The 13,129-nt window shown below is 43.5% G+C and overlaps 1 protein-coding gene across 1 annotated transcript in view; it reads left to right on the top strand.

Moving 5' to 3' along the window:
* The window catches only part of ZBTB44 (zinc finger and BTB domain containing 44), a 53,839-nt gene that overhangs the window by 17,088 nt on the left and 23,622 nt on the right, over positions 1–13,129 (top strand). The window contains exon 2 of the mRNA XM_090027033.1: positions 8,446–9,514. Coding sequence (XP_089883159.1) covers positions 8,497–9,514 — 1,018 coding nt within the window. The 5' untranslated portion in view covers positions 8,446–8,496. The remainder of the gene's footprint in view (positions 1–8,445; positions 9,515–13,129) is intronic.

Below are 13,129 nucleotides of genomic sequence, written 5' to 3'. Positions count from 1 at the left end.
AGTGGGAAAAACCTGCAGATGTGGGAAGGCCCACGACTGAAGGGCTCCCGTAAAGGAAACGGCAGACTAGAAACTCCTTGTTCTGGAGCCTGGTCTCCACGGACCTGGAAAGCAAGAGGCCCATGGGTGCTCCTTTACTTTCTCCACAGGGAAGTTGAGGTGAGGTGGTCTGGTGAATAAAAATGTGGATAGAGGAAAACAATTTGCCTGATCCTTCAGCAGAATAGCAGCTGGCTGCCTGCATTTTGAACTGTTTCCAGTTTCTGGATTGTGGTTGGTTTGTTTGCTTTTGAGGGGGTTTTTGGGGTGGTGGGGAGATTGAGGGGTCTGCTTAAGAAGAGATTCCTGGATCTGATCCTGTTTGGTCCCCTGGTTGCGAACAATTTGACTACATTATTCACAACAACAAAAAGAGTTTGTTTTTTTCAAAGCAAGAAAGGAGAGTCTGGATTCCTTGAAATCCTTCCGTGTCCTATAAGAGCTGTGAAGCAACAAATGTGATCTTTTCCTAGCAGCAACAAGAAAAGTCCTTGGCAAACTCTGCCTGCCTCCTCTAGGACTTACCTACACGTGAGGAACCCAGAGGGTTTTCATGCTGATGAACCAGCGATTCACTTTTTAATTTAAATGCTGCATGTCAGTGAAAGTTGTGGAGCTGACTTTTCTGATAACCAGTGTCCTCTTTTTTGGCCACGGAACAGCCTGGGAGACTCAGCCAACACCACATCAAAATGCTCGCCAATGCACCTTCCAGGTTAAGCACAGTGAACAACTTGGACCCTTTGAACAAATCAGTGGGGTGAAAAACCAAGACCTGTTTGATCTTTGTCTTCCACAAAGTGGAAAATTAGCCCCAGCTGTGAGGCAACAAGGTTGAGAGCACTGGAGCGTGCTGGTGTATGCACAGAATGGCACAAGTTTCAATAATGGAGTGATTTCAGACCCATTTAGTTAAACTGCTACACACTAGTGCATGCAATTAAAGTGGATTTCAATGCATCTTGTAGTGGTTTAGCTTTGTGAGTACAGTTACGGGCACAAGCTCAACCAAAACACCCAGTTTTCTTAGAATCATAGAGGGGCAAAAACCCCACAGTGTGTATCAATCTGACCATGGGGCGAAATTCCTTCCTGACCCCAAATGTGGTGTTTGGTCTGACCCTAAGTGGAGGGGCAAGGCCCTCTAGCCAGGAACTTCTGGCTCTACATCCCCAGCAGGAGCATTCACACACCCCGTCAAAATCCTCATCCTTGGCTGCACCCAACGCCCGATGCCTCTGATGAAGGCTTAAAAACAAAAACCTGGCAGATGTAGTAGGAAGGGGGCTGAGGGGGCAGAATTTCTCCTGGTCCCATATGGCAACCAGCAAAACCAAGCAACATAGGAAATACCTGGAGATGGAACAGGCATAACTGCACCTATATCCTCCCTGGCCACTGTCTGTCCAAACTTTTCTTGCAGATCTCGTTATGGAGAGTTCACAAATTAATATTTTAGCCTATAAGCTCAGTGACAACTGGTTATAGCTTATCATTTAGTGCAGGGCAGGGCACAGTCCAGCAGAGAAGAGGGGAAGTGAAGCTGTGTGGTGCCGCACATGCCCCAGCAGGAACCGGAAGGTGGCAGGGCAGGAGGAAGGGAGAGAGGTGAAGGGGCACTGGTACCCATAGCTAGTCTGCTACCTCCCTCCCCGCGTGCTGGGGGCTGCAGCAGGCTGGGAAAGCCCCTCCCCTGCTGCCGCTGCCACCCACAGCTTCATGTGGGCTGTGCTGCCTGGTGGGGCTTCTTGCTGCCTCCTTCCTCCTCTGTCAAAGACCCCAGGGAGCGGCTTCCAGCAGCAGCTGTGTCCAAGCGGGTCTTAACTTGTATAATTGGAGGAGGTTAAACGGATCATGTTTTAAACTATATTTATATCCCTAATACACACTTCTCACTAAAGGTGATTGCTTGTTTGTTTGTTTTGGTTTGGTTTTTTGTTTAATTAGACAAAAAGAAAATTTAGCCCAGGACTGTAGTGTCATACCAAAATATCTCATTTGTTTATTGTAAATTAAGTAAGGCAAAACATCACAATGATGGCTGCTTTAATGTGTTGCCTTTTTGATGCACTGTCAAAAACCCATTGTAATTATAAGAGGCAGTAATTTAACATTTTAGATTTCCATAGGCATTTACTTTTTTATAGAGGCCGAATATATTTAAGCCTACTAAGGTCTGAAATAAATGTGCAGAAAAAGAGATGTCAGGTTTTTTTTTTAAGGTAGAGGTACATGAGCCAAAAAGTTTAGGAACTCATGGGAGAGATGTTACCTCAGATACAGTTTAAAGAGACCACCTTGCAAGGTGCATTTTATCTGTTCCTATTCCTCCACTCACACACACAAAAATCCCTTTTCAATGGTTCTGGGGCTGAATCATATCAAACAAAAATACTTTGATGCTCAACTCTTATAAACTAAGTTACATATGTTGTCCCATCATTTGAAAACTTTCATCAGGGTTGTTTGTGAAAGATCAATAATCAAGGCAAGTGATAGAAAGTTCAATGGGCTTTTTAAAGTAAGGAATGTAAATAGATGCAACTATAAAGATCTGAATGAAACTGCTCTAGGGTGAGTCAGTTCTTAGCCCCAGTATTTTCAAATCTTCATTTTGAAACACTAGAATTGCTGTATAGCATCTGTGAGCAACTGCCCTACCTTGGAGAAGCTAATTATGAAACAGTACATTAGGGCTATCTCCACAGGTGTAATATCTTCTTTCTAACTTCTGTTTAAACCTATTGAATGTTTGTTTGGTCTTCAAACAAACCCAAACTTTTCATGTAAATGTTACTGCTCAACTTGAATTTGGAGTTTTATTGTAAATGATATTTATGGCAGTAACTAAATAAATTGCAATTACTTTAGGTTGCTTGTGATCTTAGCTATGCCATCCTGCCAGAGATAGGAGTATTAAAACATTACATTCTTACCTTGAAGGCTCACTGCCTTGATGTATTCACCCACTGCCCTGAGAGGTTACAGGTTAGCATTCCCTAGATTCCATTGTGCTAGAGTGAGTATTGCAGGCTGAGGTCACTGCAAGCAAAGAAATCTTGCTGTGTTTGCCTTTCTTTTTACTGTAACTGGTCTTGTCCACAATAGGGCTTAAGCTGGGTTTATTGAACTGGGTTAAAACTGTTTCAAAACAAATCTGGCAAATACTTAGTTCCATTTAAGTGGGAGACCTTTGTCAGTTCCAGCTGCCATCCTGGATGATTTGGTGTCTTTGTGAAGGAATAGCTCCCAATTCACTTCTGTTGTATGGAGGTACAATGAAGTCAAGAACTGAACCTTCCTTTAAGCCAGGTGTATATTTGGTGACCCATGGTCCTGCATGGAAAAGAAAAACGAGATTGCTGTATAACTCATGTCATAAAGAGAATAGTTTGAGCCAGGAAATGCAGATAAAACGAGATGAGTAAGAAGGAAAAGGTATTATGTGAAAGATAGACAATGCTGAAGTCTGACCTTCAATTTCTTTACATTGCGTATTGTGCAGGATGTGTTCTCATGTTTGTTTGTCGCATGAAAAAGCTTTGTATACACCTCTTTAATAGTCTTAACTAAGCAGAACTACTTTGGAAGATGTGTACTGGTACATATTTTTTGTTCAGATGTTTAGTGGTCTGCTTTTTGCTAGGCATGGACTTCTTTTCTTTACTCAGGCCTGCTTAAATCACTTAAGCCCCAGCTCTGACCCAATTAAAAATCATGTTAGACTGAACTGTTTTAAAAACGCGTGAGAGAATTTCCACTGTTATCAGCCTCTCCAGCAACTGGCAAGTCGGAAGATTCTCCTTGTTCTGATGTGAAGCACTCTCGTCTAAATTTCCCCCGATGTCCAGCCTGGTACCTCTGCAGATTGCCTGACCAGGACTGTCCTCTGGATAAATTTAGCTCACGAATTATTAATGAAAATGTCAGGGCAAAGTTGGTAGCACTGGTCTGCTGCATTAAATTTTTTTTTTAAGCTTTTGGAGGCAGTATTTTAAGCTTTATTGTAAGTGGTTTTACCTGTTGAATTTGGAAATACTGTAATGTAATACAGTATGGGAGAGAGGAGCAGTGAGTTGGATTTTATTTCTGAGGGGTGAGAAGTCCAGCTGTTCAGTCACAAGCTGTTGGCAAAGGAAAGAAAATTAGTGTTTTTATCACAGTGCCATCCTAGTCCTTGCTCAGAGATTTTGTTTTGCTTCATCCTGTGGCTAGAAGATATTTGCTCTTCCAGCACCTTATCGTTCATCGGTCAGGTAACAAGTGAGCCATGATATGCAGAAACTCGGTTTTGTCTTAATGGTTCTCTTAAACTCTTCATCATGCAATACTCTTGCTTATGAATTATCAGCTGTTGGTAGTGCATGTCTTAACACTAGAAATACGACACGGCAATCTGTGTCATTTTGGAATACTGTCACGTCTCCGGTGTTGAACATGAGGCAAAAGTGTGCTGTCTCAACGCTGTATTCCCTGACGTGACTTACTGCAATAACAAAATGACCATTTGTCATTCATAGGTTAGAAAATAGAATGAAACTATTGAATAATTTATAATGGATTTTAAAATGCATAATTTACCAAAAGTAGTTTCAGGCTTTGTGTACAGAACGTTAAAATTAGTTGCAAATTATACCTCTTTGGTAACTGTATAAGTAGTCTTGTTCTTTCCTCCCTCTCCCCGTTTCCCTTCGCTCCAAGGTTTCGTTTTGGAAAGATGTGTGCCGTGTGTGTCCAAGCATAGGAACCATCTGCCTGCATGGCAGTGGTTCAGTGAGGGGTGGGCACAAGTAGTTTACAAAGAAGAGTTAGTAGAGCAGCATCCCATGTAGTTTGGTAGTAGGCTTTTTGTTTCTGTAATAAATTTGCATCCAATTATTGCATATTACTGGATTCACCTATTTTATCTTAAGCTTAGTAACCAGCTGCACCTTGGGAGAAGGACTCCACAGCATACATACAAGCTGGGGAGTTCCCCTCTTGAAAGCACAGAGGTGGAACGGGACCTTGGAGTCATTATTGACTCCAAGATGAACATGAGCTGCCAGTGCCAGACCGCAGCCAGCAAGGCCAGCCATGCCTTGTCATGCATCCAAAGATGCATCTCAAGCCAGTCCAGAGAGATGGTACTCCTCCTCTGTGACTTTGGTCAGGCTGCAGTTGGGGTACTGTGTCTAGTACTGGGCGCCGCGCTTTAAAAGGGATGTGGCCAGCCTGGAGAGGGTTCAGAGGAGGGCCACCCGTTTGGTGAGAGGGCAGCAGGACAGGCCCTATGAGGAGAGACTGAGGGACCTGAACCTGTTCAGCCTCAGCAAGAGGAGACTGAGGGGAGACCTGGTGGCTGCCTACAAACTCATCGGGGGAGATCAACAGCAAATAGGTAGAGCCCTTTTCTCCCCAGCACCACCTGGGGTGACGAGGAACAATGGTAATAAGCTGATGGAGAATAGGTTTAGGTTAGAGATCAGAAGGCAATATTTTACAGTTAGGGTGGCCAAATCTGGAACCAACTTCCCAGGGAAGTGGTCCTTGCCCCTACATTGGGCAAATTCAAGATGAGGTTGGGCAATCACCTGTCTGGGGTCTTGTGAACCCAGCATTCATTCCTGCCTGTGGCAGGGGGTCAGGCTAGAGGATCTGTTTAGGTCCCTCCTGACCCTTGCTACTATGAAACTATCAGATTGAGGTCAAGCAAGAAACAGATGAAAGGGGAAGGGGAGAGGAAGCTGTGGGGGGCGCAGGGGGGGAGTGGGATACAAGAACTGGTTCTGAACAAAATTGGACAGGTGAGTGGAGTGCAGCACTTGGTGACTAAGGAGCAGAATTACTCGTAACCATAAAGCAGAATGAGCAAAGCGGAGAGGCAGTCAGTCAAATGGAGGTTGGGGGCTATTACATAAAATATTTGGTCAGTTTCATTATTTACTCATTTCTTAATGATTGTTTGAAACATTAATGGTCTCTAAATATTCTACATTGTGCCTGATGACTAGCCCGTTACTTGTACACTGGTATTTGTGAAGTGGTTCATTGAGCAGTAATAGTCCCGAAGTGTTGTGGAGTGCCGCGGCATTGCCATAGCTACTGACAAATCTGAGGGAAGGGTGCCCCCGGGCTACTTTATAATATGCAGTTATGAGATTTTACTGTAATGTGTTGGTCTCAGATCAATTAAATATGGTTTTCATTTGATTCATGTAAGAAGAGACGGTCTGGATCTTCAGATGCCCCTTGTGGTCAATATGGACTTGGGATATGTTTCTTTTGCTTGAAAAAGTGTTTTGTTTGTGCTTAACTTCTCCTTCTGTCGTGGTGTGAAATTTCACTTTAAATCCAAGCTGCCCTCATAATTTGACTCAGCCTTCATAAATTGTTAATGTTCCTCTTATAACTTCTAGTTATTGAAATTGATAAGCCATGTGATGATCTAATGTTGGTAAGCTGATCCTGTGTTTCAGGAGACTAGGGGAGAAACATTTATTTCTCTTTATCTGAAGCAGTTTGCAATATGAAGAGTGAAATAACAGGAATGAGACAAAATGAGGTGTAAATATGGCTCATATTTAATAATGGAGTGAGTGAGTAATGAAGGAAATTCACTTGGAGACTTTGGCAACCACCCTTTAAATATATTTTGAGACTCCAGTGTTGTAAGCTGAGCCATGTCTGTGTCTATGCAGGGCCTTATTAAGCTCCTTCTGAGGACTCACTTGCATGGAGTGGCTTGGAGGGGCTGACTGTGTGTGCTTGCAGGGGAAAGAAAAATGGTCATGAGAGGAAAAGGTTATTTCCCAGTGTTAGCCAACCAGATATGATGTTGACGGTAACCAGTTTAAGTATGGAGGGATCTGGGATTAAAGCAGCATACAGAAAAGACTGAAACCTACAGAATATGCAGTAAAATGGCAGCCCACTTTTGGGAGCTTTGGTCAGGTAAAGAATGCATGCTTGGGGCATTAAGGGACAGTAAAACTAATAGCCATTTTTCTTTTGGAGTGCAATGCACCATGCACATTTAAAATAGTCTGAACAATTAGGTTTCCTCTTACAGAGACAAATTCTACCTTCACTTGCCAGCACCGAAGGCTTTGGAGGCAGTAGGAATGACATGGGTCCACTGCAGGGGACTTCTAGACACATTGTGCCTTGCTCTGTGCACTGTCTTTCCACATTGGTAATGAGGGAACAGTCGGGGGTCACCAATCAACAGATTCCACCATGAAATCTGCAAGAGGCTTGCAGTTTTGAGGCTGCTGCAGTGGTTCAGATCGTCTCTCTGCCCAGAGTCTTATTTAGCCCTGTTGGTCTGAAATCAAGTAGAAGACTGAGTAGATTTCACTTTCCTTATAAGCAGCTTTTTGTGCGTCCTTTCACAGCAGCTGATGAAGTGTGCTTCAGCCCATACGAGCTTGTACTCGTATATACTTTGGTTAGTCTGTAACAGAGGTTCCCAAACTCTTCTTTCTTATTGCATACCCCCTTCTGGATTTACCAGCTGCCCTCATACCCCTACCAACATGCATTTTATATTGTAACCCCTTAAATGTCAATTATTATTATAATGAAAATTAAATCTGCCATTACACAATTTTTCCTGTGTACCCTCCAGAGATGGCTTGCATACCCCCGGGGGTAGGCGTACCACAGTTTACTTTGAGGTTTATAACCCATTGTGTTTGACGGAATTTTTAATAGCCTTTCTTCCTATTCCAGAGCTAGTTATTAAAAGCAGCTCTAGGCAGTTAGTACCTGCACTACCAGCAACACAGCTTAGCTATTACCAAACATTTTCTGTTTATTGTTTGAACTCTGTGTTCTGAAAAGTCATACTATGGACGCTATAAAGGTCTTCTGTTGTTTAATACTTGCACTAAGGAGTCTGTTTGCTTCTGTACAGTGGCAAAACAGATGTTTTCCACAGTTTATAGAATCAGTTCCCAAAGTCTTTTTATGTCTGAAAGCAGTAAGCAACAGATTCCCAAGCCCAGAAAGCAAAAGTACAAATTTAGGACACGGGTACCACTCCAAAACTCCGTATTTTCACTCTAGCAAGGTGGTTTAATTGTTCCTGTTATCATACTGTCATCATCTGTGTATTTTTTTTTTTTTTTGAGTGGGTTTATTGCTCACATTATTGACTGACTTCAGATAACCTAGCTTTCAGATTTCATATGCATTATTACAAAAGTATGAATAACTGAATATATTCTCTGTAGTGGTAACTTAATGTGAAATCCTGTCATTGCTTCTTGCCCATGGAATAGTCTGCCCCCTGTGGGGAGAGACTCTTTCATATTAAATCTCTCTAGATAAGTCACTAACTTTCCATTCTCATTGTAGAAATTCACTTCCTGTAAGTGACAAAAGATTTTTTTTTTCTTTTTTCTTTTTTTGTCTTCCTTTTAGGACACTGGTAACCTCTTGCATTGTGAAAGAGTACTGGCAGAAGGGTGAAAAATGGGTGTAAAAACATTTACTCATAACTCACCTGCCCACAGCCAGGAGATGCTTGGCAAGTTAAACATGCTTCGCAACGATGGGCATTTCTGTGACATCACCATTCGTGTGCAGGACAAAATCTTCAGGGCACATAAGGTGGTTTTGGCAGCCTGCAGTGACTTCTTTCGCTCCAAGCTTGTTGGTCAAGCAGAAGATGACAGCAAGAGTGTGTTAGACTTGCATCACGTGACAGTAACTGGCTTTATACCCCTCCTGGAATATGCATACACAGCAACACTATCTATTAACACAGAAAATATTATCGATGTGTTGGCTGCAGCCAGCTATATGCAGATGTTCAGTGTTGCCAGCACATGTTCAGAGTTCATGAAGTCAAGCATTTTATGGAATACACCGAACAGCCAGCAAGAAAAGGTGCTTGATGGAGGACAAGAAAGCAGTGCAAACTGCAATTTTGCCTCTCGAGATGGCAGCCTTTCTCCAGTTTCCTCTGAATGCAGCGTGGTGGAAAGAACCATTCCCGTGTGCCGAGAGTCCCGAAGAAAACGCAAAAGCTACATAGTCATGTCTCCTGAGAGTCCACTTAAGTGTAACACACAGACAAATTCCCCGCAAGTGCTGAATCCTTCAGCTTCCTACCCAGAGTCCAGAAATCAGCCTGTAGACTCTTCCTTAGCTTTTCCTTGGACTTTTCCTTTTGGAATTGATCGAAGACTTCAGTCTGACAAGGTGAAGCAAGTAGAGAATTCTAGGACTTTAGAAATGCCTGGGCCATCTGAGGCAGCCAGAAGAATTACTGATTATGTAACTTGTGAGAGCACAAAGGCCAGTTCACCTCTTGTGATTGAAGAAGATGTGCGTGTCAAAGTGGAAAGGTTAAGTGATGAGGAGGTTCATGAGGAAGTATCACAGCCTGTCAGTGCATCGCAGAGCTCTCTGAGTGATCAGCAGACAGTCCCTGGAAGTGAACAGGTTCAGGAAGATCTCCTGATCAGCCCGCAGTCTTCCTCTATAGGTATAGTCACTTTTTTTTAATATAAATCTATGTACACAAATGCACATGTAGATGTGATTTGATTTGAGGAAGTCCGCTTGACTCTGTTAGATCACTGTAGTTTGGTTAAACTGTATTTTGGCACTCTGAGTTCTGATAGGCACCAGTGCGGTGGGGACCAACCTTTTTTTTTGAGCAAATTAGCCTCATGCCTATTCCAAGTACTGCTCCAGTTCTCTTGTGCCTGATCTGCTCTCTGTTTCCTGCCCTGGGCTCTCTACCTGATCTGCTGCATGCTACACACAGGCTGCCCATGCCACTTGTGGCACTTATACTACAGGTTGTGCATTTAAGTATTTTTTCAAATGAATATTCTGTTTGTAACAGTACCAGATGTTTTGACTAGAGTCCATCCAGATGCCATGATGGATAGACTGGTGTTTTTAGTATTGTAACAGTAGGTGTTAAGGGGTAATATGGTGACTTTAAAATAAGGTAAGGCCTTGTGTCAATGTGGGTACAGTGGTGACTGTTCTTATAATAAGTTGCCAAATACATGTTGGAAAGTTGTCATTTTAACACTCCAGACAAAAACAAGAGTGCTGTCATATCATTCCAGTTCTGTGGGCTTTAATCACAAATCCCAGTCCTTGTGCTACGCAAAGCTAAAAGTAACCTTTTTTCATGAAAGACAGTTTTGAAGCTGTTATTGGGTGCCTCTAGTGAGCTGTTGGTTATTAATAGTTCACATATAGAGGTTGTCACTGTAACAATCCAGTTCTCTCTCTCAATAAGTCAAAGCACAGACAATTTGTAACGTTCCTAGTACGGTTGCCAGAGTTGCACAGATCGTCTATTTAGTTCTGTATTAATGGATTGACTTGAGCTGAATATGGCATTAGTTTATTAAAGGCTTAGTTCAGTAAACTCTGGTTTATTTGAAAACCTTGAGTTGAAAATTCTTTGATTCTGCATGATTCAAACAACATAAATGTTAAATGCTGTTAATAAGATTCTCCATGTAGCCCCGTACTCTAACTCTACCCTAAAGTTTTTGTCTGGTGCCATGCCTTCATTGGAGAGAGTAGGAACTGATATTTCCTCCTTGGAAGGGTGAGATGTGTGACCACTGTAAGCATACTGTTTCCTTTATACCATTGCTTTAAGGAAACAGGAACTTCAGTACATGTTAGCATGTGCTTCAGTACTTTTCTGTAATACTATTTTTGTGTATTATTATTTTGAATGGTTTATGTGTTGACGTTTTATAATGGTAACACTTTTGTCCAAACTAAAGTGTGTTACCTGCCTTGGACTTTACAAGCATTGGTTTTGTGAGTCCTCTGGGCAGTATGTACAAACAGAGGAATGTGCGATCAGTCTAAATAAACACTGTTAATTTTCTTGTACTTAATTTGCAAAAGAATTTTGTGTGTAGTTCATAAATTAAAGGGAGAGAAGACATTTGTTTTCTGGGAAGCTGCCAAAAAAACATACTTGTTCACTGAACTGCTGCAATTTGACCCCAGGCCTTTACTCGTTACCGCAGTAACTTAGAAAAGAAATTGCTAAAGACATGAGATCAATGGCGCAAGTCATTAAACGAACATAACACTAGTAGGAAACCATATCGCTGTATCAGTAAGAAAAATATAAACTGCAACAAACAAAATTGGACAAGTCACAGGAAGCAATCGGGGAAGGGGGGAAAGGCTACAGGTGCAGCTAAAAAGAGGGAGTTTTACTGTTTTCTGTTCACCGTATCCAGGTACTCTGAAATAATAAACTATACCAAGTCAAGATCTAAAGGAAACAGTATAATCTATTTGTGAACAGTTTCAGGGGAAAGGGATGTATTAGATGCCATCTGTTTTAAAATGAGCAAAAATAGCAATATCAGAAAAATGTGCATCCAGCTTGAAGACAACTGTTTTTATCGTAAGCCAGTAGCAGGAATGAGAACAAAAGAGTGAAACCAGGACTAGATCGTAGAGAAAGGGACTCCAAGGAGTAATATAACAATTCCTTTTTAAGGGGATGCTGAAATTGAACCAAAAAAGCCATGGAAACATTGGCCCGCAGTCGGATTCTTACGGTGTGCACTTGAATTCCTTCCCCTGCTAAAGATTGCTGTAGTCCAGTGATTCTCAACCAGGCTGCAGTGACATCCTGGGGTGTTTGAGATCCTTTCAAAGGTGCTGCATGCTGCCCTGCAGTGTTAGCACTGCTAGGCGTGCATACATGATTCACAGGGTAAACCTAGAGATGTCAATTGGGAATGCATAGTAGGAGTGTAAGCATTGTTTAAAAAATTGCCTGTTTGACCTCTTGTAATTATATCGGTTAAAAGGTCCTGCAGCAGAAGGAGCAGTGCAGTCCCTTCCTCTCCCGATGAAACCAGCAGCTGGGCCAGTGCTGTATTCCTCCTTCTTGACTGAGGGCTTGCCCTAATGCCACTGCTCCTAGCAGAGGGCACTCAGCCCACAGGTGGATGCTGCAGGTGTGATCCTGTGTGGCATGTCTGTCTACCACATGCCCCCAGGCTGGGAGAACCACTGCGGGTCCTTGCAGAGTGGCAGCTGCCAGAGCTTAGAGGGGGGTACTGCTCACAGCTCTGGGTACCTGCAAACTAGAGGCACTACCTGGGGATGGCATGGCACAACTATCTTGGCAGGTGGGAGTGCCTGTGGGTGCTATGAAAGGGGGGTGCCTAGCTCCATGCAGCCCACCCCTGCAGTACATGATGGCAACCCAACCACTGCACCTGCTCCTGTTGAAGACCTGCCGGCTCCTCTGTGCAACTTGGGCCAGCTCCACTCCCCCAGGTAACTGCTAGTTCCCTCATTGCGACGGCAGCCGTGCAGTGCCACAGCTCAGATCCACACTGCCTTCTGGGCTGCCATTGCTGAAGCTACTCCCCTAACAGCTTGCAGCACTGAGCCAGGGGAGGGAAGGGGAGGGTGTAAACGTTAAACAGTGGGGGGAGGGAGCTGAAGCAGGCCCTATTCTTTTCAGATTTGGCCCAAAGTTGATTTGGATCGCTGTCTCTGATTCGATTTGGCCAAATCTGAATCTGACTATTAGATGCTGATTTGGAGAATCAACGATTTGGCCATAGATGCACCTTTTAAATGTTTTTTCTACATACCTTGAGGTACCAGTGTGGCTTGTGATCACTGTGATGCTGGGGTACATGGAGCATCCCACAGGAGTGTGTGGGGGGCCCTCCACGTGCTTGGTGGCAAAGCCAGAAGTGGACTGGAAGTACTGCCGGTCCACTTTTGGGTCCAACAAGGAGCACACTGGGGGACCCCCCCCCCCACATCTCCCCCACTCGGTGATTGACTGCAGGGGAACCCCCCAGACCCAGGAGGCACCAGTCACCAAGTGGGGGGAGGAGTGCTTCTGATCCACCTCCGGGTCTGCGGCTGAGCGTGCTGGGGAGCCCCCCATGCTTCTGTGGGATGTTCCATGCACCCCACCATCGCAGCACTCACGAGCCCCTGCTACCTAGAGGTATGTAGAAAAAACACGTAAAGCTGTGTCTGTGTTCAAATCACTGAATCTTTCCAAATCTCTCCGATTTGATTTGGAGAGATTAAAGGGTCCTCTGATTCGATTTAGATTCGGAGATCC

The sequence above is a fragment of the Crocodylus siamensis genome, chromosome 14, assembly GCF_052110815.1.
Source record: "Crocodylus siamensis isolate JL-2025a chromosome 14, ASM5211081v1, whole genome shotgun sequence".
Taxonomy (NCBI): domain Eukaryota; kingdom Metazoa; phylum Chordata; order Crocodylia; family Crocodylidae; genus Crocodylus; species Crocodylus siamensis.
This window is presented reverse-complemented; position numbering and strand designations above follow the sequence as displayed.